Source organism: Vidua chalybeata, chromosome 10 (assembly GCF_026979565.1).
Source record: "Vidua chalybeata isolate OUT-0048 chromosome 10, bVidCha1 merged haplotype, whole genome shotgun sequence".
Lineage (NCBI taxonomy): Eukaryota > Metazoa > Chordata > Aves > Passeriformes > Viduidae > Vidua > Vidua chalybeata.
The window spans coordinates 1,205,399-1,232,311 of NC_071539.1; the positions used below are offsets into that span (position 1 = coordinate 1,205,399).

At 50.8% G+C, this 26,913-nt stretch overlaps 1 protein-coding gene across 2 annotated transcripts; it reads right to left on the bottom strand.

Annotated features, from left to right (window-relative positions):
* Positions 1-636: 636 nt before the first annotated feature.
* On the bottom strand, positions 637-13,889 carry CCNL1 (cyclin L1). Of its 2 annotated transcripts, XM_053952185.1 has the most exons (11): positions 13,183-13,889; positions 12,916-12,990; positions 12,642-12,751; positions 6,495-6,615; positions 6,012-6,076; positions 4,623-4,722; positions 4,391-4,495; positions 4,002-4,143; positions 2,827-2,938; positions 2,605-2,703; positions 637-1,807 (listed from the first exon to the last, which is right to left on the bottom strand). In XM_053952185.1, the coding sequence occupies exons 1-11, from the start codon at positions 13,447-13,449 to the stop codon at positions 1,456-1,458; spliced, it is 1,548 nt and encodes a 515-aa protein (XP_053808160.1). In that variant the 5' UTR covers positions 13,450-13,889; the 3' UTR covers positions 637-1,455. The 2 variants fall into 2 exon arrangements, with proteins under 2 accessions (XP_053808160.1, XP_053808161.1); XM_053952186.1 differs by lacking the exon at positions 2,605-2,703.
* Positions 13,890-26,913: the final 13,024 nt, after the last annotated feature.

The following is a 26,913-nucleotide window of genomic DNA, read 5'->3' on the forward strand; positions in this document are numbered from 1 at the left end:
GCCCAGCAGGACAGGGGGCAAGGATGTCCCAACCAGGAGCTGCTGCTCAGGTTTCCTCTCCTTTCTGAGGGCTGTGGAACATCCACCCAGCAGAGCCTGGCACTGCCCCTGTGACAGGGACCGGCCTGCAGCACCTGGGCTCTGCAGGGGAACGTTCCAGCCTCAGCCACAGCAGGAATGGGGAGAGGCACTTCGGGAGAGCCCAGGGGCCCCAGGAAAGCAGGACAGCAAACACCTCTCACCTGCGGGCTCCAGGGCTTGGTACTACCTGAGCAGCAGCTGAAGAATCAGATTCCTCCTCTCCCCTTGCAGCTCTCCTTTCCCACAGCAGGCACAGCTCCAGGAATGTCCCAGCAGCTCCTGCTCTCAGACAGGGTTCAGCAGCAGCCCAGCCCTGGCTCAGCCCACTCAACTTCAGAGAAGTCCATGACCATTTATTCCAACTGCTGTGTGGTTTCCGAGCTGCACCCCCAGGAGGACACAAACATCCAAAGCTCTCCCAATTTTCCCCTCCCAACAGCAGCACACTCACACCCCCCAAGTCCCACTCAGGCACATGGGTCAAAGCCCTGGTGTGTAAGAAAGTCAACTTTAGTTTCCACACATTTGGCATCCAACAGGCAGTAAAAAAAAAAAAAAGGCTTTATATTTTATTTTTTGTAAAAATCTTTGAACACATGCAGACTAAAACCAGTGTAAGAAAGTCTCCACCATGTTTAAACAAATAACTATACTTAAATATAAGCGTCTGCAATTGACTGGTATAAAAATAATGTACGTTTTGCTTTTTTACAGAAATCCTTTCTCCAGTTCTCAGCTCAATAAACAATACACAACCCTAATACATACAAGTGAACCTGATCGTTTGCCACCTCTGGGATACTGCTAAGGTATTATGTGCAAAAGTTGGTAACAGTTTCTTTCCCACAAGAAAAAAGTCTTCTACACCTTTTAGGAAACCAGATGGGGTTGAAGCTGTTGCAGCCCTGGTGGTGCCTGGCAGTCTGTGGGCTCGGTGCTGGCCCAGCCCCGCAGCCCGAGGGGCTCAGTGGCAGTGCCAGAGCTGGCCTGGCCCCGCAGTCCGAGGGCTCGGTGCCGGGACTGGCCCAGCACTGCAGCCCAAGGGCTCGGTGCCAGTGCCAGGACTGGCCCAGCCCCAGTCTGAGGGCTCCGTGCCAGAACTGGCCCGGCCCCACAGTCCGAGGGCTCAGTGCCAGTGCCAGAACTGGCCTGGCCCCACAGTCCGAGGGCTCAGTGCCAGTGCCAGGACTGACCCAGCCCCGCAGTCCGAGGACTCGGTGCCGGGACTGGCCCAGCCCCGCAGCCCGAGGGCTCGGTGCCAGTGCCAGGACTGGCCCAGTCCCAGTCTGAGGGCTCGGTGCCAGTGCCAGAACTGGCCCAGCCCCAGTCTGAGGGCTCCGTGCCAGGGCTGGCCCAGCCCCCAGCCCGAGGGGCTCAGCGGCGGTGCCGGCCGTGGCCCGAGCGGCCGCTGCCGTGGTGCTTGCCGCCCTTGTGGGAGCGCTCGAAGGAGCGCGAGCGCTCGCGCCGCTCCCGGTGGTGGCCGCGCTCGTGCCGGTGCTTCTTGGCCGCCTCCGAGTGCTCGCGGGACTTGCTCTGCGAGCGGGAGCGGGACTTTTTCCGCTTGTGGCCGTGTCTGCTGCTGCCCTTGAGCTCCTCGCGGCCGTGCTTGGCCTTGGCGTGGGGCGAGCCGTGGTTGTGGTGCCGCCGGGGGCTCCCGCTGTGGCTGCGCGAGCGGCTGCGCGAGCGGGAGCTGTAGGTGCCCGACAGGCTCCGCCGGTTGTTGTAGCTGCAAGAGACAACAGTTAGAGCGTGTCCCCGCACCGGGAAAAGCAAACACATCAGCGCTTAGAGCTCCCAAGGTACTGCAAGGAATCAGGCTCTGTCCCTCAGGGGTAAGTGAGGGAGGACAGGGAATGTCTCGGAACCTGCCCCATGGAAGGCTGGGGTCAGCCACGTGGGATTTAAGGTCCTTCCAACCCCAACCACTCTTGTGAGTCTTTTAGTTGAGCTCATTTGAAAATAAACAGCTCAAACTAAAACCAGAACACAGCATCTTTTGTCCACCTTATCAAGGGTATTCCGTCAACACCACATCACAGACTAGGTGTTGCCTTTTTCCTTCAGTGACTACACTGAGATCCAAGTTGGCAGCCTCCAACTTAGATGTGAGCCTGAAGATTCTTATGAAACCCCTATCTAAAGCCAGCAGCTCTCCCTGCATCCCCCTCCTCCTGTACCATGGGAGGGGCAGAGCCCTGAAGAGCCAGGCACTGCACCAGGAACACTGACACAAGGAGGCTGCACACCTGGGGCACTTCTCCCTCCTTCCAAGGGCACTGTGCTCCCAGAGACTGCTCTCACTTATAAATGCAATCCTTGTGAAGACAAACACCAGCCCAGAACAGACTCCTCAAGTGCAGTGCAGTTAGGACAGGCTAATTTTACAGCCTGAGCTCTCAAGAGCAGCTCCACACACAGCACTGGGAGCCTCAAGTGAAGCCGAGCCTCCCCCTCCCTTTTGCTGGCGGGCACTCAGGAGCGCCCCTGAAGCCAGCAGCCCCCGAGCAGCCCAGCCCCACTCACTGCCTGCGGGGGCTGTGGGAGCGCGAGCGGGACTTTGTCCGGGAGCGGGAGCGGCTGGCGCTTCGGCTGCTGCGGCTCCTCTTGCTCTCCTTCCTCAGCCTGCAGGGCACAAACCAAACTGCTCAGGCACTGACACGCCACAGGAGCTCGGCAGGAGCTGCCTGCACTGCAGCTGGAAGCGTTGGTACGGAAGTGTTCTCTTAGCAGGAGAGTTTTACCTACCCGTTGTAAGGGCTCTTGGAGGTTTGCTGCCTCTCCTCCGGCTCTTTTTTAATGGTTTTGGTATTCACAGACACTGGAGATTTCTCCTCCGCTTTTACTTCTCTTGGGGAAGCTAAGAATTAGATTTCAATTCAAAATCAGTTCTTTATTCATCCTTTGTCATAAACACACTGTACATCACTCAGGCACCTTCACCAGGACTTGCACTAAGTGTAGATATGAACTCTACATCTATTATTTCATCCCACCTCTCCACTTATATTCACTCCTGGAATGGGGTATTTGTGGGGAAACCCTCTGCCCATGAAAGAGGAACAGAACTGGGACCTTCAGAGCACACAGCCATGCTCACCTGGGGCCAAAAGGTACAAAATAGAAGTTGCCCTTGTGCCCCACAGTACAGAACGTGTTACCTTGGCATTTATTTCCAATGCTATAGAAAGGATTAAGCCTGCCCAGCAAAATTAGGTTTCATCTTTACAATAATGGTACGAATATAAATGAGTAACAAATAAAATTATCCAGTTAATATGTCAGTCTGTCTCTACAGACAGTTGATGCAACCCAGAGATGGATTCACCCTTCATGGAAGGGCTGTTAAGCCCACCAGAGCTCCTGCTTTCAAACTCTTCCAACCTCGGCTCCCTCCTTGCAGAAAACACTTCCCTTGTTCTGTCAGAAATTCACACTGCCCAGCCCAAAGACGTCTGAACACTCAGGACTCCTCAGGAGAAACCATGAGAGTTCAGACTGGCCAGCTCAAAATACATGTTCCATTTAATTCCCCGTGATGCCAAGGCAGTGCTGGGCCTCTCCCTCCTCCATTTCCTGCCCACCAGCTGTCCGCTCTCACTGCACCGAACAGTTGCCAAGCACATTAAAAACCAGGGAAGGAATTTTCAGATACCTGCTGCAAAATGGGCTATAAAGGCTATGGCAGCACCCCCAAATTAAATCCCAAAAGCCTCTCTTCACATCACAGAACACACAGCAACTCCTGCTTCATCATCTCATTCTCTTAAGGGTGCGTATTATTAATGTATCACTCTCTTATCTGTGGAAATGTGAAATAAAGCATCTCCTTTCTAATCTGGTTTCAAGGCTTTGAGACTGGTTTTAAAATCTATGTTAAAAAAAAAGTGAAAAAGGTTTTTCTGTTCAGAAAACAGACTTACATGGTTTGGATGCAGGAGAAAAGCCACCCAGTGTTGAGAGTGCTGGAGTTCCATCTGGATTTAAACCTTTTGCTTTCAGTTTTGCCTCCTGTAGTGCCATTTTCCTCTTTTCTACTTCTTTATCCAGAAATTCGTAATTGGGCTGTGGAGGTAACAACCAGGTAAGAAGCTGACCTAATGTAATTAATATTTTATCTCATTTCTGAAAAATACTGAGTTGGCTTTTAATGATCTGTCCAGTAATGTAGCTTCCAGAATTTGTTCTCTTCTCAGAGCTGCCCTTCCCATTAGTACATCTGTATTAGGCATTCCCAAACTTTTCTGACAACCATAACTCAGCTCAAGCTGCACTGAGTGTCAAGCAGCAAACCCCAACATGTCAAACTCACCTTCTTTCTGGTATAAAGCTTCAGAGTTGTTAAGCAGATCTCCTGAATCTCCTCTTCCGTGGTGCCAAAGAGCAGGAACCAGTGGGGACGGGTAGGCAGCGGGATCTGAAAATCAAACAAGGAGAAGCTCACTGGAGATTTCAGGTCAGATTTTGTTGAAATATTTCCATGAATTTCCTTGAAACCAGAGCAGCAGCACTGCAAGGCAGAGCTCAGTGCAGGCAGGGCTCACCTGCAGGGCTCTAGCAGCGAGGTAAATGCACGCACACGCGATGGTCTCCGGCTGGAAGCGAACAAACACGTTCGTCCGGAGGCTGTCGTTCATGTAATTCCTGAAAAAACAAAGCAGCACAGGTTGCAACTCCAGTTTGCTTTTCTTTTAGAGGATAACAATACTGGAGACTCAATTGACTTTATTATTTTTTCTGTTGTGACATTAAACGTGTGATTTCTTTCAGGTTGTGCTGGATGTTTACATGTGTCACTCCGTGACAGTCTGCAGCACTGCCACTGTTTGAAACCCCAAGGCAATAATGTGCAGCAGTAAATCCAAGCAGTGTGGAACAGCCACTTCCTAGCTGAAGTTACCCTGGGAAGTGGCCACTGAGTTACACTTTAACAAGTACTTTGCATCCGTCCAGCTGATTGTCTTAAACACCAATGGGTTTGTATTTAAAAGATCAATGTAGAACTCAAGAGCCATCAGGAGAGCAAGGTGCATTTTCAACCTACCATTGTCCAGAGGCTACGTGCAAGCTGCAGAGTTTGTAAAACTCTGAGTGCATTTAAATTTTGTGTGCTTTGAGTCACTTCATCCAGGGAGATGCATCCCATTTGCTCACTGAGTGTTGGAAAAGATCTGTGAGTTAGAACTGGGCCCTGATGTCCTGAGCTGCTGCTGTTGCACAGGGCTGGCACTGCCAGTAACACGTGCCCAGAGATGGGGTGAGCAGCAGAGCTCCTTGGATTTCCAAATTCCCAACATGGGAGAGAGAGCAGCAGTCAGTCAGTCAGTGAGGACTCTACACCCCCATGCCCAGCCTGGCTGCTAAGTGAACATGCTGCATGCACTGTCACCCTCTGTTTAACTCAAGTTTAAATGCTAAATCAATCAAAGAAACACTGGCAGAATGGTCCCCCACGTGTCCTTTTAACATACAGCAGGTAGGCAACAAAGACATTGAGAAACAGTTGTAACAGTTACTTCTAGAACCAAATATACAAATCCTGGCGCCAGGACAGAACTAGGAGGTGCTGCCCGATGGCTTTGGGTGACGGCAGTGAACTCGCTGAGGCTTGCACTGGCTTGGCTGGAGAGAAGGGCAGCCAAAGCAGCCATCCCCAGGTCATGGGCTGAGGTGCAGAGGGCAGAGCTCTATGACTTACCAGCAGGGACTACCCTTCAATCAAAGAGTAGAAAAAAGAACAAAGTTAAATTGAGTTCTCCATCGCTACACTGGAATCAAGCCATGAAAATAGTAAGCAGAAACAAGCACCACGAGATTGTCCAAATGTGTTTAGGTGGTGACTTACATCTCATTGCTTTGCATAGGGATCAGCAGGCTTGTTATTTCTGCTACTATTTTCCTGGCTAGGAGAAGAATGGAAAATAGCAACTTACCAGGCTGTCTGTACCAGGGTTTGATTACGTTCACATTCTAGGACTTGTAAATACATAACAATGATCTGAGGAATAAGGAGGGGTGGGGGGAAGAAGAAAAGAGACTCAGTTTCTACACAAAGCAGGAGTAAGGAAGTACATATATACGTATGTAAAAATGAAATCAAACAGTATGCCCAAACAATGGGAGCTCCTTCTCTCCAAGCACACGCTCTAAGCTCTCATGTCAGCCCACCACATTCAGACATTTCTTTATTTCACTACTTTTCTGCTATTTTCAAACCAGCCACCTTTACCCTTTCCCAGGGAAGTGACTTTTTTTATGGCTGCTTGCCCAAGTACTCTGGCAAAAGCTTTAATAACTACAGGAGAATAAAGAGAAGAATACAGGTCATTCTGACACCTGTGTTTCTTGTTCCACAGCTCCCAGTGAGGCACCAAGGTAGAGTAAGAATTACAATTACATTATTATTGAGAACTCACCTTATGAGGATGCTTGACATGAACACAAAATCCCAACTCCTTCAGTACCCTTCTTTCTGCTTTGATTACTTGATTTTTGGTGTTTATGTAGTTCTGATCAAGTATCAGGGGGCTTGGAGTCCTATAGTTTGCAAGAAATAAAATCAAAACTGTTTTGCATATCCAAAAATAACGGCAACTCTGTTTTCCCTTCCAACCAACTAATGGCAACAGAAACCGGTTTTCAACTCCTGCAAGCAAGTTTAAGCATTAATCTTGTGCTGTCCAAGTTTAGATAAACTAGTTTAGTCGCTGCTTTTGGCTAGCTACAGATTAGATGGCTGAGATAAAAAAAAAAATAACCTTCTGCTCCTGTGTGTGCAAACTGCACTGCTCCAGCTGCTGGAAGGAGTTGGCTTGATGGGGCACTCCCAAGAACTTTTCCTCTCCGTGGCAGAGGTGGCAGGAGTCCTTTGCCAGGCAGGATTTCAAAGCAGAAGTAAGCCAGACCAGGGTTCTCACTGGCATTAAAGTAGCACCTCGTGCTCTAAAATTGCAGTTTCCTATGCACTGAAGAGCAGCTGATTGACCCTTCAGAGAAGCCAGCCCTGCCCTGCGATGTGTGAAAGGCTGAGTGAAGCACAGAATTAACCTGGGACACGGGCACGGATCTGCCTGGGACTCTGGGCCTGCTCCCCTCTCCAGGGGTGCCAGGGATGATCCTGCTGATGCCTGCATTTGCAAAACAACAGCTCACTTCAGAGAGAGATTTCAAACTCCAGCACTGTCAATCCTAATTCCTCCCAAATCCAACCCCTGAACTGTCCAGAGCATGTTTAATCACAAAAACCTTCTGTACACTTGATGCACGAGTGTCACACTCCATTGCACATTTGCTTTGTCTGTGCTTAGACTTGACCTTTCAACATTCCACATGGGATATTTTAATCCACTTCCTCCTGAAGACAGACCAGCTTTTTCCCTGTAATATGCCTCACACATTCCATGTGCTTTCCAAAGCAGAGTAATGTTTTTTCAGCTCGTTATGCTCCAATAAACCACGGTCTGTGTACACAATACACCCCAAACACTGGTGACAAATTTATTTTACATTACCTTCAAAAGAAAAAGAAGTAATGCAAAGCGGATTCAAAATACAGCTTTTGTTGTATCAGACAAAACATTTCACTACCAACTTGCAAATTCCATGAGTGGATCTCACTTCTCTTCCCTGATAGGTCACAGAACAGAAAAAATACTCAAAAAATCAAGGTTCCCACCCCAGGAAGAAAGGGTCAATTTAATGATAAGGCTGAAAAAATCCAGTTTATGCCATGACCTCTGCAGTCACCTGGACAGGCATCGATGGCCATGGGCAAAGGACACCAAAACCCTCTCTAATGAAAGCACCTTGTTGTGCCACCATGCACCTGAAGCATGAGCTGTCCCTGCTCTTCCCAAGGGGCTCAGATGCAGCTCCCAGCTCTGGAATGAAAAACTGCAGCTTCCTGGTGCCAGGCTGGACCTGCAATTCAAGTACTGTCCCATTATATAAAATGCCAGGTTTTCCATGTTCCAGCAGAGTAACTTCTCTAGTTAAGTGTTACTCTCACTCATCAGGGCAAGTTTACCAAGTTTTTCATTTCAGCTCCTCTAAATAAACCCAAAATCGGGAGATTTTTTCTTTTGTTTATGGTTGGCTGCTTTTCTTTTCTCCCCATAAATTAAGTGAAAATGAAAAGCTTTTCAAGCCTCTTTAGGATAATGACTTCAGTGAGGAGCTGATTGTGTCCAACACTTCAGCACTACAGAGACAGGCTGAACAGTGCTCTGGAGTGGGACAGTGGAACAACCAAGCTGAGCTCTTCCCATCAGTGAAGCTAGTTCACTTCCAACTCATTCCCATCAATTTTACTGGTGTTGAAAACATTTCCTTCAGTGCTGCTCTCCACTATTTCATCTCCAGATCACTGGCATTAACAGGATCTGCAGAGCAGCACCCAGAGGAGTTCAGGTGTGCAGGCTGTTTGTCAGCAGAAAGCTCCATCACAGGTGGGAGATCTCGGGTTACACACTTAGGACAGCCGTGACTTCCAGTCTATTAAAACAATCTCCAGTGGGACTGCTCAGGATCATCCACCACCCCACCTTCCACGTGTCCCTGCATTCCCTGAGAGCTCTGGCAGAAAGTTAAGGTGGCTCCAAGCACAGCAGGACAGATGGGAGCCTTTACTGTAGTTTAAGTTTTCACTGTCCTTGCACAGGGCCATGGGATCAGCACCAACAGTTCACACCTGGCCCAGGTTCCAGAGCACAGGGCCAGGAAACCAAACATGCCAAGTGTGCTTTGCTTTTCTCTGCTGTCCCACATTGCTTTGGTCACAAGTCCTACAGCCCTAAGGAAGCCATGAAAGCCATCCGTTTATCCAGACAGGACTTCCAGACAAATACAGCCTTTTATCCACTCATGGAAAAATAAAAATCTGCAGGAGACTTAAGTGTTTTACTGCACCTTATTACTGGCACAGGTCAGGTTCTCCACTGCATCGATTCACCAATTTAATACTTTTGCCATAAACTCTTCAATGTTGGTAAACAATTATTTACAAGTTATAAACTTCAGAGATTCCCCTTTGAAAAACTTCTTTGTTTTCTACTGCGAAAAAGAGGAACTTTGCCAGTGCATTTGCTGCACTTAATTCTCAGTCCAAGAATTATCTTAGGGCCAAGGAACAAACTAGAGAAAAAGAATTTATAAGCTTATATATGAAATATAAGCTTCAAACCCTGTATAGCCAAGGCGTGTTACAAGTTCCTACTTGGAATCTGCTCATAGAGACCAGCACTAGAGCTCCAGGCAAAACTTCATCTTTAAGTACAGAGCACACAGTGGCCCTTCTGGGAAATCAATCCAACACTTAAGAAGCAAAACTTGATTGGGATTTAGATTGTGTAACAACCCAGAAGGTTAACACACACCGTAATGTGTTTGTAACAATAAATAAATTACAAATACCTTTTTTAAAAATCACTCTGACAAATGAGACCTAAGTTCTCCACACAGCTGCAGTTTCATTTGGTGCAATTATTATTAACCTTTGATGTCTTTGGCGTGACTAACACTCGGAGCAACAGTGCCCTGCGTGGAGTTTTGTTCCTAATGAGCAAAGCACTCGTGACAAGTACAGCAGAGCACCAGCAGCCCGTGTCAAGGAGCAGAGATCTGCTATGCTGGTCAGCACAAGAACACCAGTTCTCTGCTTGTCTCCAGGATCACAACCACAAGCAGCACAGGTTTGCAGGCAGTCTGAAGGCACCAAGGCCGTGTGTCATTAATGCAGCCCCACTGCAGGGCCCCTGAGTGAGGAACAGCTGACTGAGCACCTCAAAGCACCATGTGAGATTACAGCACCACACGAGTCACATTTCCAGTCTCAGGACCTTCTGCAGCTTTCAGGCACAGTTAAAGGAAATAAAATCAACTTCAAACTACATTCTACAAGTTAAACAACAGTTGCACTTTGCTCAGAACAGAGAGGTTTTGGCACACAGTTATTTCAAAAGCAGTTTTTCCACAGTACGAGCTTTTCTCCATGCACACAAACATTTTTACATGCAGTTCTACATCACATATGCTCGTCAAAGATCCCAAGGAAAATATGCTTGTCCAAAACACTTATTTAGCTTTTTCTTACTTCTCAGCATTAGAAATACCACCTCGGTTGACTACATGTCTCATAAAAAGACAATTCCAATGCAATTCCCAGTTCTGCAAACAGGTACATAGAAGGGACTGCTTACATCATAATTGATAAAAATGTACAAATTCAAGACTTCCGTACCCTTGTTTTACTGTGAATTCAAGCTGCAATTATACAGAGCCAGAAAGTGGAACTAAGAACCCAAAACTGGTTAAGAAAGAAAGCAAAGCCTACCCAAACTACCCCAAATTCGTGTGCAGGTTAAGCGCTTCAGTTAACAGAAATGCTAGACTAAAAAAGAAAGTACAGCAGCCTGTTTCAGTTCTGGGTTGTGTGTGAGAGACTAACTACAGCCTAAGTGTTAGCTTCAGTAAAATATAATAAAAAAAAAAAAAAAAAAAAGGTCAAGCTAGTATTCTAAAAACCTGGACAGCAAAGAAAAAAGCTTATAACAAGATACAGGAGTTCTTCCAAATGGTTCACCAGCGGCCAACCTGTTAGTCCCCCGATTCCAGTGACCTATGCTCAGAGCACTGGCTTCTCCTTGGGGATTTTCGATACTTCACTCACTGTTGCCATGACGACAGCTTCATCTTTATGTACCACTCCACATCACCCAGGCTTTGGTAAATGTAGCTGGTCGCTGTATAGTCGGTTGCAAGGGAAAAAAGAGTTGAAGTTAATAACGTGTACAGGTGATGGAATTGTCAGCTTGTAAAAAGTACAGAAAAACGTTTACATCCTGCTTGCTAAAAAAAAAAAAAGGGGAGAGGGGGTGTGCAAGTCTGAATGTCAGACTGCAGCATTTTTAAGGTTAATTTCATGCAGATTCACTCAGAATCGCAGAGCAACAATACCCATTTCTCCCGAAAATAATGGGTAGCAGTGCACGATTTCTCTGGACATGATGCACTTTAGGCACCACGTAACATGCACAAGTTGGGATTTGGAACAGGCTAGCTGGAAAGATTTAAATTCACAGGTTAAGTTCAGTTTCTCTGATCCTTCACACAGCACAAAGAAACAACTAATTTATATTCTCGTTGCAAAGAAAAGCAAGGCACATGATTAATTAACTTTCACTGCCTGGACAGAGGCCAGAACACTACTAATCACTGAGCCTGCTGCAGCAATTCCAATAACCAGACTCCCTTCGGAACTGGGGAAGACAATCCCACTGAATTCACACCTGGCAAAACTTCACACAGCTCTCCCAGGGCCATCGGGGAGAACAGCTTTAAAGGCCACACAGAACAAAGCTAAACTCCAAAGTGTAACACCAGCTCTTCCTACTTGGATCTAGAACTAACTAGGCCTACACCATCAGGAGGCAATAAAAGCCAAAGCTCCGTCTTCAACAGAAGCATGACCAGGATAAAGACACCAACAAACAGCTGGCTTCCCTAAGGGATTTATTTCTACTCTGTTTCTCAGAAAAGCTTGCACAACACGAGTTTAAATTCCTGCCCTCACCTGGTGACACAGGGCAGGGAAATAAAGTGAGCATTTAACACTGCAGCTGAAAACAAACTCCTTTTGTAACTACAGAGTACCTGAAACTTTAAGCAATCAGGCACCAGAAGCAAAGCTGAAGTCTCCAACCCCAGACTGTGACACTGCTGCCCGACAGAATTAAGGAGATTTTGTGTTTAGCAGCAACCTAGAGAACTCCTTCCCTTCAAGCACGCCCTTCTTCCTTTCAATGCACCGGTTATTTGCTTTACACATGAAAAGCGTTGCTGTACACACAAAGAGCAGCACTGGGCACCCAGAACTGGGACAGCTCTGCCCCACGTGCACACGGCCAGGTGAGCCCCCACTCCACCTGCACAAGCACACCAGAACAGCGCCGCTCTCACTTTCTGCACCTAAAAATGCCTTCAGCCTCCCAGACTCATTACACGTTCCTCACCACTACAGCTGCAAACACCGCAGGCCAAACCAGGCCTTTTTTTCAGGTACTTTCTAAAATGGCTTTTTCTAGAAGGCAACATTGTCACCACTGAAAGTTCAGCTTCTTCTTAACAGGTACTTTCTTAACATCACAACCACACTAGGACAGCCACAGATTACCGAGGAAAAAAACCATCAGGACTGCTAAATATGGTTAAAAAACTGGAGAGTACACAGCAACTCACTAACTGACTGCACACACCTAAAACTATCTTATAATAACTACGAGATACCAAAAAATCAACAAGACCTGAAACTACAACCACGGTCCTAAAACTAGAACCAATACTTGCCAATCATGACTCGTAGCTAAATCAACAACGAAAACGGGTCTACCAAGTGAACAAAAGCAGAGGCAGCCGAGATTGCACTGTACTGCCTACACAGCAGCCAACGGGCACTCCCTTCTCAATTTTAGGTCGTTGAACTTAGCCTGGAAAAATACTGTGAATTGAGAACTGCAGCGTACATTAGTGGTAACATGTGCTTATGCTCATAACGAAGCTGATCTTACCTTTTTGCTCTTAACTGCCGCAAGTGATGGAACACGTTGATCACGTCCCTTATCCGACGAGGCGCCTCTTCGATTTTGGACGCGAGATTGATGCAGGCCATAGCAACAATCTGAAAAGAAGCCCCGTTTCCGTTAAGCAAACAATCTTCAGCCCAGATAAAGTGAGAATTACGTAACTAAGAAGCAAATCCGCCAGGCTCGAAGCGGGCGGCCTGCGCGGCGCGTGGCCGCCCCACCAGCCGCCCTCTTCCCGGTGCCCCCGGGCCGCGCTCACCTCGAAGCTGTGCTTGACGAAGGACTTGGAGTAGAAGAACCGATGGAACAGCACCTGCCCCGTCGCCATGGCCACCTGTGAGGGCAGAGCAGGAGGAGGGAGAAGGAGCAGAGTCAGTGCCCTGGCCCAGCCGCCGCCATTTTGTGTGAGGCGCCGCCGCCCCCCCCGCGCCGCCTCACGCCCTTCCCGCCGCCACAATGGCGGCGCCCGCCCTTCCCTTCCCTTCTTTCCCTTCGTGCCCCCCTGGAAGCCCCGGCGAGGGCCCACCTGCGGCAGCCGCAGCAGGATGCCTGCCGCCTGGATGAGCTCGCAGCCCAGGATGCGCAGGTCGGTCTCGCACTGCAGGTCCAGCCCGTCCTGCATGGAGGGGGTGGGCGAGAGCCGCTCCTCGGGGATCAGCGAGTGGTCGATGGTCAGCGATACCTCGGAGTAGAGCCGGTCGCCGATGAGGATGCCCGGAGGGGCGGCGGCGGGAGGAGGAGGAGGCGGCGGCGGCGGGGCGGGCGCGGCGGGGCCCGGGTGCGCGGCGGCCATGGCGGCGTGAGCGGGCGCTGGAGTCCGGCTCCGCTCCCGGCAGCGGCCGCGCGCCGACTGCGCGGCCCCGCGCGTGACGCACGCGCCAGCGCCGCCGGGAAAAAAAAAGAGTCCGCGGGACACGCCCCGGGAACCGGGAATTGGAACCGGGAATGGGAACAGGGAACCGGGACAGGAACGGGAGCAGGCGTAAACCAGCGCACAACCACCAGGGAGCGGGAATGGTGCCGGATAAGGCTGGAAAAGCACGGAGTCACCGCAGGAGCTGGGGCTGGAAAGGATCCTCCAGGGTCACTCCAGTCCAACCCCTGCCATGGGCGGAGACACGGTACAGAACAGAGATAAAAGTACAGAAATAGCGCATAGCTGGGTAACCAGCGCTCGGGACCTGGATCCAAGCCCTGTCTTCGAGGTTTTGGCCCTCGGAATATGTCACATAAGGATAAAGATCCATGAATTTCAATAAAACTTAGGTGATTGTGGGGTAATATTGGTTGCGCTTTTCCAGACTGGAAACGTCCAGCGGAAAGTTACCTCCAGCTTCATTTATTAAGGAAAACCAAAATAAAAATGAACCAGCTCCAGCACTTTTAGCCGTTGTAGGTAATACATCCGTAACAAATGAGGAAACATCCCCACATGGCGAGGCGCGCGGAAGAGCACAGCGGCCGCGCACGTCGCTGCCCCCGGACCCCGCGCTCCCGGACGCCGCCAGCAGTGTCTCAGCGCTCCCGGCAGGGCCCGCATGTCGCGACATTCCCCCCCCTGTCGCGACCACGCGGGCCGCGGCCGCCGGGCCAGCCCCGGCGCTCGCGTCACTTCTGGGGAGGGCCGCAGCACCGCCCGCGCCGCGCGCCCCAGATCCCTCCGCGGCCGTAACCGCACGCGCGCGCCAACCGCCAGGGCCCGCCCCCCCCCCCGCGGCAGCCGCGGCTCCTGATTGGCTCACTGGGTTTGAGTGGCAGCGGCGCCTGAGGGGCCGTGCCCGCCATGTTGTGTGGGGAGCGGGCGGCGGCCCCGCCTTGCCCGTGCCCGCGGGGAGCCCTCGGGAGCGGCCGCAGAATCCCAGAGGTTGGAGAAAACCTCCACCGTCGACTCCACGAATGGCGGATCCCCACGTTGGCAGCAGCTCAGAGCACTGTGTGCCACGTCTAGCTCTTCCCGGGACGCCCCCAGGGATGGGCACTCCAAACCTCCCTGGGCAGTTCCCATCCCTGACCGCCCTTTCCATGGGGAAATTCCTGCTGATTCCGCCCTGAGCCTGCCCTGGCCCAGCCTGAGGCCGTTCCCTGTCCTCCTGTCCCTGTTCCCTGGAGCAGAGCTGTCCCCTCCTGGCAGGAGCTGTGCAGAACCACCAGGTCCTCCCTGAGCTCATTTTTTCCAGGTCGAGCCCCTTCCCAGCTCCCTCAGCCCCTCCTGGGCTCCATTCCCTTCCCAGCTCCCTCAGGATCCACGGGATCAGCGTGAGGAGGAGGCCGAGCTGCTCGAGCTCTGCTCATCCTCCTCACAGGGTGTGGAGCAGCGCCTTGTTTTGAGTCGTGGTTACAGTCATTAATAAACCTCCCCAAATTTACAAATATGTCTTTTAGAAAGGTCGCTGCAGTACGTTTGGTTTTTACCCTTATTTTCCTGTTATATTTCAGGGCTTCAGAGTCTGTAACTTCTCACCAAAATAGTGTTTTTTTAATGGAAATAAAGCATTTAAATGGGAGCTGTTTCATGTGCAGGTTCATGGCTCAGCAGGAATCCTGGCTATTTGGAAAGGACATTATTTATTATTCTGTATATACTTATTTGGAATAGCTCACCCTATTTTCCTGGCCTTTTGACAACCTCCCCTCTTATAGTGCTGTACAATCCCTGAGATTTTTAAATCCAATTTGACACGGAATGAAAAAAAAAATCTCACCACCCACCTTGGAACAGTCTTTGGAGCTGCGATAACAGAGCCAAAACCAGTCCTATGAACCCAAATGCTGGTGCTAAACACCTCTGCAATGGCAGAAGCAATTTACAGCCCAGGGAGTGCGCTGGAGATTAAAGAAATAGTAATAAAAGGAGAGCTGGGAAAAGTTGTTTGCAGAAGGCAAACAGCACTTTCCATTTCCCTGCCGGGTAGCACCGGGTGCCGAAGGGGCTGCAAAGGAGCAAAAAAAAAAAAAAGGAGTCAAGGCAGCAGCAGGTGTCAGCACAGTGGAATTTGCCCACTTTTTTTTTTTTTTTTCTTTTTTTCCATGCACACACCCATCATTTATTGCTTTTAATGCACTCCAGTTTTCCAGGGTGCCCTCTGATATTTCAAAAAGCTGGAGAGATTTGTACTCGCTGTCCTTACGCAGCTCAACCCCTGATGTTTTTATGGGAGTATTTTTGAACTCGATAAAGACGGGCAGTGCCTCGTCCCCTCGGCAGCAGGAGCAGTGCTTTGTTGCCAGGACACTGCTGGAAAATAGCATCAATCAATAATTGCTGCTTGAGTCACGATGAGGCATTAACGAGCCCGCTTCTCTTGGCCTGCAACTCTGCTGGCCGTGGAAGCTCCTCTTCAAATCAGCTGTACACAAATGTAAACTGATTTTGTTCTTCCAGGTGTCTGATTGCAGCGAGGGGCACCAAAGCTGAGCGATAAAAAAAGGGGAAAAAGGAAACAGCTCATGGAAAGCGAGTTTTGGATAGCCCAAATTCTCTCTTCTGGTGGGCAGTGCCTAAATCCCCTCAGGATTTACAGGCTTGGCAGCAAATGTTCCCCAGAACAAAATTACAACTATATACTTACAAATTACAGTGTGCAATTACCTTAACAGAAAAGAAGGGATTATTTTGGGAAAATAATAATCTGTGATGACAGAAAAATCCGATTTCCTTGAAGAGTGATGGCTGTAAGAAAACATCACAGGAATTTACTCAGCAAAATATTTTGACATGAGCTGATATCTGAAAGTTTCTGCTGTCATGTCAAATAGACGAGACTAAGACAATGCAGAATATGCTTAGATCAACTTATTGATGAATTTATTAATTAAATTCTAAAATTTCCAAAGTAAAACATCAGTTGAAAGCTGTTTGTTTCTTTTTTTTTTTTTCCTATCAAGTAATTTAGGAAGTTGACTTTAATTCTTCATGCTGAATGTGATAAATTAACTGAGAATCTGGAATTCCCTTCCATCTCAATCATAAAAATCTGCATTATCAGCTGGAACAGGACTTCTGATGGCAAGCACAGCCCCCGCGTGTGTCAAGTACTGGGTTTGCATTGATAGAAAAGTTTGGTGCCAAAAAAAAACAACTTGGCAATGGGAGTTATCCCAGCTGGATAAACAGCGTTTTGCTCTGCCAAATTATAACTTGAAGAGAAATTCGTTAGATACCTTTATGAAAGATTTATAGAGACTCCCATTCCGGGCTCTGAATTAACAGCTCAGAGGAACAAGGAGGATTATTTGAAATGGTTCCCAGAGGGCGAGTTCTTGAAGCTCTTCCTCACTGGTTTTGAAAGAGAAAAGAGGAACTGAGCCGTGGAGTCACACCCTGCAGTTCGCACCGTGAATAACCGGTGTGAAACCAGGGCAGCCGGGATAGCTTGGCTGTAAATGTTTCTCTGTTTCAGCTTAGCTGAGCCTTCACCTTCCACTCCCCCAATCCCTCCCTGCCCTGGTTTCAGCCCAATTCCTCTCGCTCATTTCTCATTCACTGCAGTGGGCGCAGCTGGCGACTGGCTCGAAGTATCAAGAGACGATTTAAAACGTTGTTCACGTATGGAAGCAGGTTTGTTTCAATTATTCTGTCACCCAGAACGTAAAATTCACTGTAGAACTGGAAAATTTCTGTTCTTAAAACCTCATACTCAAGGCACGGCATTGGTTGCCTTTTGATTTCTCAGTAAATCTGCATTTTTGTGAGTGTTACACAGATTTTTCAGAAGATTTAGTGCCTAAGTGAAGCCCATTTCTCTCTCAGTTCTTGAGTTTATGGACTCGAGGCTTCAGGTTTCCCATCACAACACACACAAATTGCCTGAACTTCCATCAAAGGTATTGGGAAAACAAGGAAGTAAGGAATACTCACTTTGTATTAAAATTAGTTTTTCCTACACACTGATGTTCACCAGCTCACCTATCTGCAACAATAATATTAATAGAAAAAAAAATATACAAATATAGCATTTTGATGCATTTACAAATTGAACATCAGGCTTGAAGTCACTTGAAGTTCAAACCTATTTTCCAGCACATTTAGAACTCAACCCTGCTTTTCTCCTTGAGACACGCTGGTATTTCAGGAAAAGCACATGGAATTTGATTTATTGGATCTTATCGAGTCCCACTGGGGCATAGGTCAGCAGCAATAACGACCTTTAAGGCGGGGTCCTCGGGCTTCTCTCTCTGCAGAGGTTGGGTGTGAGCAGCTTTAGCTCTTCCACAGGGTGTGTCCGTGCATGGCCTGGCCACGAGCAGCTGGAATTCTGTGTGGGCAGCTCCCGGGGGTGGAAGGAGAGCTTTGCACTGCAGCGGGTGATTGCCCCACGGTGTGACAGCGCTGTGGTGACATCTCTGCTGCCTCGTGGCTCCGAGGGCAGGTGGTTTCTGCTGCGCCCCGGGTTTGACTCAGCACTGCCGGTGACACCCAAAACCCTGAAGGTGGCACAGGAACAAACAGGCTGCTTCATGTCCCCGTGGCACAGCCCGTCCTGGGCGGGTGACAAACCCTTCTGGCCACCTTTGGGAACGGGGAGAAAGGCACAAGCAGCCTGGGTGAATGACATCCCCACCAGAGCATCACCTGAAATCCCATCTGGCCCACTGGGATGCTGTGGGGTTCCCAGCTGGGGTAAGAAAACTGGGAGAACAGTACCTGGGAGAGATGGTGCTGAGCATGGCCCAGGTTCCCAAACTTTTCTGCAAGGGGATCCAAGCTGGATCCTCCCGATGGGGAAAGGCCTGAGCAGGGAACGTGCCTGGGTTTGTCCTCGGGGCGCGGTCCCCTCTCTCCTTGCGTGCAGGTGTGGGTGTCCCAAGTCTGTGCCGGCTGAGCGGGCTGGCAGGGCAGGATGGAGCAGGGAAGTGCAGGTCAGGGTGTTCAGCTGGAGAAGTCACAGCAGAGCCACTGGCACAGAGGGGACAGAGGAGAACAGGCTGTATCCTGCACGGCTCACGGCAGGGACAGATATAGCTCCAGCTCCGGCAGGAGCACATTTGTCGCTATGACGAGACCCCTAAACTATTTTTAGAGCTTTCCTCATGAGTCTGCAGCTTTGAAGGACAGAAAAAGAAAGATGAGGGTGGCTTGGCTGGCTAGGCTTACCCAGCTCTTGTGGGGCAGGAGCTGAGGAGTGTGCGCCAGCAGGGACAAGCCACCTCCAGGAGCTGAGGAACACATGGACAAAGGCACCTCCAGGAGCTGAGGAACACAGACATGGACAAAGGCACCTCCAGGAGCTGAGGAACACAGACATGGACAAAGGCACCTCCAGGAGCTGAGGAACACACGGACAAAGGCACCTCCAAGAGCTGAAGAACACGTGGACAAAGGCACCTCCAGGAGCTGAGGAACACATGGACAAAGGCACCTCCAGGAGCTGAGGAACACATGGACAAAGGCACCTCCAGGAGCTGAGGAACACATGGACAAAGGCACCTCCAGGAGCTGAGGAACACAGACATGGACAAAGGCACCTCCAGGAGCTGAGGAACACATGGACAAAGGCACCTCCAGGAGCTGAGGAACACATGGACAAAGGCACCTCCAGGAGCTGAGGAACACACGGACAAAGGCACCTCCAAGAGCTGAAGAACACGTGGACAAAGGCACCTCCAGGAGCTGAGGAACACATGGACATGGACAAAGGCACCTCCAGGAGCTGAGGAACACATGGACAAAGGCACCTCCAGGAGCTGAGGAACACATGGACATGGACAAAGGCACCTCCAGGAGCTGAGGAACACATGGACATGGACAAAGGCACCTCCAGGAGCTGAGGAACACGTGCACATGGACGAGCCACCAAGTGCACTGTCTGGTTCTGTCATGACCGTGGCGCTCAGCCTGCACAGCCCAGCATCACCTGCACTCACCTGGGCCAGCAGGCTGAGCCCAGGTGAGCATTCCCGAGTTAAAGCTGTTTAAGATGGAACAGCTTTCCCCAGGAATTACCTCGCTGCTCAGGCTCAGGGCATTGGGAGCCTTGGGGCGTTTCCTGCCCACCCAGACTGTGTTAGCAGCTGTGGCACGGCCCAGAGGGACACCCCAGTGCCAGAGGGACACGCCAGGCCCAGAGGGACACTCCAGAGCCAGAGGGACACTCCAGTGCCAGAGGGACACTCCAGTGCCAGAGGACACTCCAGTGCCAGAGGACACTCCAGGCCCAGAGGGACACCCCAGTGCCAGAGGGACACCCCAGTGCCAGAGGGACACCCCAGTGCCAGAGGACACTCCAGGCCCAGAGGACACTCCAGGCCCAGAGGACACTCCAGTGCCAGAGGACACTCCAGTACCAGAGGGACACTCCAGTACCAGAGGACACCCCAGTGCCAGAGGGACACTCCAGGCCCAGAGGACACTCCAGTGCCAGAGGGACACTCCAGTGCCAGAGGACACTCCAGTGCCAGAGGGACACTCCAGTGCCAGAGGACACTCCAGTGCCAGAGGGACACTCCAGTGCCAGAGGGACACTCCAGTGCCAGAGGACACCCCAGTGCCAGAGGGACACTCCAGTGCCAGAGGGACACTCCAGTGCCAGAGGGACACTCCAGTGCCAGAGGGACACTCCAGGCCCAGAGGGACACCCCAGTGCCAGAGGGACACTCCAGGCCCAGAGGACACTCCAGGCCCAGAGGGACACTCCAGTGCCAGAGGACACTCCAGTGCCAGAGGGACACCCCAGTGCCAGAGGACACCCCAGTGCCAGAGGACACCCCAGTGCCAGAGGACACTCCAGTGCCAGAGGGACACTCCAGTGCCAGAGGACACTCCAGTGCCAGAGGGACACTCCAGTGCCAGAGGACACCCCAGTGCCAGAGGACACTCCAGTGCCAGAGGGACACTCCAGTGCCAGAGGACACTCCAGTGCCAGAGGGACACTCCAGGCCCAGAGGACACTCCAGGCCCAGAGGGACACTCCAGTGCCAGAGGACACTCCAGTGCCAGAGGACACCCCAGTGCCAGAGGACACTCCAGTGCCAGAGGACACTCCAGTGCCAGAGGACACTCCAGTGCCAGAGGGACACTCCAGGCCCAGAGGACACTCCAGGCCCAGAGGGACACTCCAGTGCCAGAGGACACTCCAGTGCCAGAGGACACTCCAGTGCCAGAGGACACTCCAGTGCCAGAGGGACACTCCAGTGCCAGAGGGACACTCCAGTACCAGAGGGACACTCCAGTGCCAGAGGGACACCCCAGTGCCAGAGGACACTCCAGTACCAGAGGACACTCCAGTGCCAGAGGACACCCCAGTGCCAGAGGACACTCCAGTGCCAGAGGACACCCCAGTGCCAGAGGACACTCCAGTGCCAGAGGACACTCCAGTGCCAGAGGGACACTCCAGTACCAGAGGACACTCCAGGCCCAGAGGACACTCCAGTGCCAGAGGACACTCCAGTACCAGAGGGACACTCCAGTACCAGAGGACACCCCAGTGCCAGAGGGACACTCCAGTGCCAGAGGACACTCCAGTGCCAGAGGACACTCCAGTACCAGAGGGACACCCCAGTGCCAGAGGACACCCCAGTGCCAGAGGGACACTCCAGGCCCAGAGGGACACTCCAGTGCCAGAGGACACCCCAGTGCCAGAGGGACACTCCAGTGCCAGAGGGACACTCCAGTGCCAGAGGGACACTCCAGGCCCAGAGGGACACCCCAGTGCCAGAGGGACACTCCAGGCCCAGAGGACACTCCAGGCCCAGAGGGACACCCCAGTGCCAGAGGGACACTCCAGTGCCAGAGGGACACTCCAGTGCCAGAGGGACACTCCAGGCCCAGAGGGACACCCCAGTGCCAGAGGGACACTCCAGGCCCAGAGGACACTCCAGGCCCAGAGGACACTCCAGTGCCAGAGGACACTCCAGTGCCAGAGGACACTCCAGTGCCAGAGGGACACCCCAGTGCCAGAGGACACTCCAGTGCCAGAGGGACACCCCAGTGCCAGAGGGACACTCCAGTACCAGAGGGACACTCCAGTGCCAGAGGGACACTCCAGTGCCAGAGGGACACTCCAGTACCAGAGGGACACTCCAGTGCCAGAGGGACACTCCAGTACCAGAGGGACACTCCAGTGCCAGAGGGACACCCCAGTGCCAGAGGGACACCCCAGTGCCAGAGGGACACTCCAGTACCAGAGGGACACTCCAGTGCCAGAGGGACACCCCAGTGCCAGAGGACACTCCAGTGCCAGAGGACACTCCAGTGCCACCTTGCTGAGCAGCAGGAGCCACAGGTGCCTGTCCCAGGCAGGCTCGTGGGACACAGCGTGGCTGTGAGCCCCGAGAGGCCCCGTGTGAGCACACCCAGGCCACATCCTGCTGCGGGGGACAGGGCTGTCACCAAAACCCTCTTATCAGATCACGGGGAAGGAAACGCCGAGCTGCAGCAGCCCGCGGTGCCGGCACAGGTGCTTCCCCTGCACAGACACAGCCGCTACAGAGATGCTTCACCCCATGGAAATGGAGCAAATCTGTCACCACTTGCACATTTGCATTTACCGAGCTGCGATCAGCACGGGGTGAGGGTGAGGCGAGCTCAGGACAGCAGCACTGTCTGTGTGCACGCTCAGAGGGGCCACGAAGGCTCTCGGGCTCTTCAGATCTGCTCTGCAAGGGCTCTCACACCCTCTCCTGCTCTGCTGCTGGTTTTTTTGTGGCCACTACTCACTGCTCTGCTTGTGAGGAAGAGCTCTTTTTGTGTATAAATGAAAAAAAAAAAGCTGCTTTAACATTAAACAAGCTGTTACTTCTGTCATCCAAGAGTTAAAATACCAGCTAGCAAAGCAAGGAGGGCACAGAGCAGAGCGAGGGTAGAGCTGGGGGTGATGTCAGCTGGCCCCTTCTCTCCCTGCAGGACTGAATTCCTGTCATGGTCTGTGAGCCCTTCAAGCCTTTTTTTTTTCATGGCTTTGCAAGTTTGTTCTGCTTTTAAAGCATTTTCAAGTGTCTCCTTAGCCTCAAAGGTCTTTTATGCTATTTTTTCCCTCCTCAGAGAATGATTCACAGCAGGAAGATCAGGGCCATCAGGTCCTCGCCTCTTCATCCACTGCTCTGTCTGACTTTACTTCTCCTGCAGTATCTGAGCGACCTCTGAGTCAGTGGCAAATTCCCCACTGGCTGCAATAAAAGATGAAATCCTGTCCTTGTGGGGGGAGCAGGGCAGTGCAGAAAAGCAGCACAACCTCACTGAGGTGTGTATTACACGGACAGAAGTGAGAGGGTGAACTCAGACAGGACGTGGGGAAGGAATTCCTCCCTGGCACAGGGTGCCCAGAGAAGCTGTGCCTTGCCCTGGGGCACCCTGGCACAGTGCAGGTGTCCCTTTAAAGGTCCCTTCCAACCCAAACCATTCCATGGAAAAACTCAAATTGTACCTCAACATTCAAGAATGTGAAACAGCTTTTCATTTTATATTTTACGATTTTTTTTTTTTTTTTGACGGACTTCGCTGTAGTGCGGGGTCACTAAAAGCCAAAATATAATTCCATTAACGATTTGCCGGCGGTGAATTTCACGGGCTTTGTTTAAATAAGACGGCAGTATTGGTGCGCTTTTTCAAGGGGTTGTTTGCCATCTAGTGGGTTGCTGGGATTTTGCAGAAAAGCCTCAGGATGGTTATTTTTGTGTCACCCCCTCCATCACGGGCAAAAGGGACACGAACAGCAAGAGCCTCCCCAGGAAAGGGAGGGGAAGTCAAAGTGAGAATATACGGGCAAGAATCTTCTTACTGATGCAACAACAGCAATATTGAACCCACCCAGATATCGCCACTGACAGCCCATGAGGCATTTGTAAATAGAATAAATTGATTATTTGAAGTAATTCGTTATTGGTGTCATCAATAAGCTCTCCATCCCCAGAGGACCCAGAGAAAATTGGCACTTAAGCATATAGAAGGTGTACATTGCCAGGGTGTACTGGTGTGTAAATTTAGTCTGGGCTATCCATATCTCAGCATATTTTCAGTTCCTGTGAATTAAGGGAATTACACAAAGGAATAAAATTAATTTTAAAAAACTGTGTTAATAAGTAATTTATGAGGATGTGGGAAGACATTTTGTTCAAAGATTGACAGAACAGGGATTTCTGCCTTTATGAGCAAAGTTGCCCCCCAGTGTGCAGGATCATACATTAAAGTAAGGCTTGTCTTTAGTATAAATCTCCTTTTACTCAACGTTATTGAGCAGTTCTGTCACTCATTTTTGGAACAGATCAGAGTCTGGACTAGGGGATTCTTAAAGATGCTTTAAGATGCTTTAGTTTCTGGAAAGACTCACAATATAATTTTCTAGCATTTCCCTGAACTATTAAAAACATGGGGTTTGGCAAGTGTATGTAATAATAATGCTCAGCAATCTCTGCAAAGCCTTTTCCAAAATTCAGGTGAGAGAAGTCCTCTATAATAAATTTCTGAGCCGTCTGTTTTACAGGGCCCTGCACCCAGCAGGAGGCAGCACTTTACTGCAAAACAACCCAAAACTTCATGAATTTTGCGTGTGACCTCAGGTGAAACTCAATTTTGAGGTGAATTAAACTGGAGGAAAAAAAAAAAATCAAAATACCAGCCTGGTGCTTTGCCAGAGGCTGTGCAGGAGTCAGGAGTGGCTCCTGCAGTTCTGATCCTCCCCGAGCCCAGGGGCTCAGCCCCTCCAGGGACAGGGTGGGAAGCTCAGGGGTCTTTTAGAAGGGGAAATTCCACATTTCTCCTGCACTAGTTGCAAATAGGACTGTACTAATACAGGATGATGTCAGGTTCAGAAATGTGTTAATTCTGATTTTGTGGCCCTTTTGAGCCTGCAGGTATTGCCAGGAGGGCTGGAAGAAAGCCCTCCTGACCCTGTTGTGCAGCAGAACAAGACTTGTGGTGATTCTGCCCTCAAACCGTGCCACACGTCTGCTCTGGTGCCACAGAGGAGCCCCAGAAAAGATCAGCAAAATTCAATTGCTCCCTTAAAGCCCATTTGCATACATCTTTATCAAGAGAAAAGTCACAATTTACTTTAATTACCATTTTTGCTGCGCTGGAGCTGAACAGAAAAGCTGGATGGCTCAGGCAGCTGAAAGCACCAGAACCTCAGCCATGCATGGAGCAGTTCTGGCTCTCCCGTGCCCACAGCACACCAAAATAACCAATTTAGGATTTCAGACGGGTGCATTTCACAGGCTGGGCTCCCCCAAATTATTGATTCCCCCTCCCCTCTACGTCTGGAGCAGAGCAAGGCTGTCCCTAAAGCTCTTGGCTCCTTTGGGATAACACCAAGCCCAGGTGCTGGACACTCACCTGCTTCCCTTGGCACAGCAGCACTGCACGGAGGTGGGACCAGCTGGGACCTCCTGAATCCCAAAACATCTGGATATGAGCAGACATCCTGCTCCTGGGACTCTTCTCAAGGAGTCCAAGACCAAGCAGGCCACACCATGGCTTTCTCCAGGTCACCACCCAGCTTCCAGCACATCCAGGAGCTTCATGGATCAGAGCCAAGCATGTTGTTCTTTAAGGTGGACTTTCCCCACTGCACATTTTTGGCCTGTGAGCCAAAAATCTCCCCACCCAGCAGTCCTGAGCCACAATCCCCTCCTTCCATCAGCAAATCCTACTCATCCTCTCCATGCCCACGTTGTTTATCCCTCTGCCACCTGCACATTACTGCCTAAACACCTGCAGCTGGAGCTCTGTCAGCACAGGGAGCCAGGCACTCTCCTCTCTGTGCCCACCTCCCCAGGAGCTCAGACCTTGTGTGCTCAGTGATTAATGGGAATGTTCCAGACAGCTCTGGCAAAGTCCAGCTGACCACTCTGTTTTTCCCAAGCCACATTTTGGGATGCAGTGATGGCTGAGGGAGTGAGAGCTGTGTAACCTCACACATCAGCCCAAAGAAAGGAAAGCTGTCTCCATCACAGGCCTGTCAGGGTTTAGGCTGCCCAAACAATCTGTGAGTGTTTAACAAGCTGCTGAAAACCACTGGTGCATTTCTGGCATTTTTGGATTTCATGTCAAGCTGTGTTCCCTAACCCAAAATGTAATGATCAAAACGAGATGCACCTCTCTGGACTTCTGCAGTGACCAGGCCCGGTGGGAACTGTGGCTTTAAAACATCAGCAGCAGCCCAAAGGTGTTAGTGGACACTGTGCTTCCATGATTTCCCTGGTGCTGGCGTTGTCCTGCTCCCTGCTGGCTGGGCAGTGGGACACAGAGGGACTTCTGGAACCATCAGCTGTCCCTGGACGTGTCCCAGGCCGGGCTGGACGGGGTTTACAGAACCCTGGGACAGTGCAAGGTGTGGGACAGGGTGGGACAAGGTGGTCTTTAAGGTCCCGTCCAACCCAAACTGTTCTGGGATTCTGTGACTCTGAGCTGAGGCACAGTCATGGACAGCTGGAAAAACAGACTCTGCTGTTGCCTAAACACCACCTGCACCGGGGCAAAGGATCCTCACACTTGTGTCCTTCAAAGCAAAACCAACACCCTGGTCACAAATGTTTTCCCTTGGGCTGCAGGCCCCTAGTTCAGCCCATCTGGGCCCGGCTCTGCTCTGGGACACGTGGCCTTCTCCTGCTTTTACCCCCCAGAAAAGCCTGCTTCCATCACAGGCAGCCCTGGAGCCTTTGCCCGGAGCGCTCGTGGTGACGCAAAGTTACCCTTTACAAAATCCCTACAAACAAATCCCTCTCGCAGACACATCTTTTCCACGAAGAGCTGCCAGTGAAAACCAGGGATTTTTGCTCCTAACCCAGAGGCACTGGCGTTGCTTGTGTCATCCTGGATTTTCAGTGACCTTTCCCCACGCTCTGGGTGGTGGAACCACATCCAAGGCAGTGGCTGAGCAGTGCCCGGGGGTGGCCGTGGTGCCACGGAGCCCAAGGAGCCACCTGCTGTGGCACTGCCAGCAAAGGCATGGCCTGGCTGGGAAGGACCTCAGTGTCCCCATCCATCCCCTCTAGGACACACAGCCACCACGGATCCACGCTGATTTTCCTGCTGAGGAGGAGCCAGAAGGGAAGGGCAGGGGCAGAGATCAGGAGGCAAATCTTGGCTCTCAAACAATAGCTATTGTGTAAATGTATTTTTATTTCTGTCCTAAAAAAAAAAACCAAGTGATTTTGGTGTGTCCAAAAAGTTGCAGTTACTTAAATGCCAGGATTTTTGTGGAATCATAAAAGGGTTTGGGTTGGAAGGGACCCAAAGACTGTCTTGTTCCATGGGTAGGGCCATTTTTCATTATGCCAGATTTGTGCCAGCCCCACTGAACACTTCCAGGGCTGGGCAGTT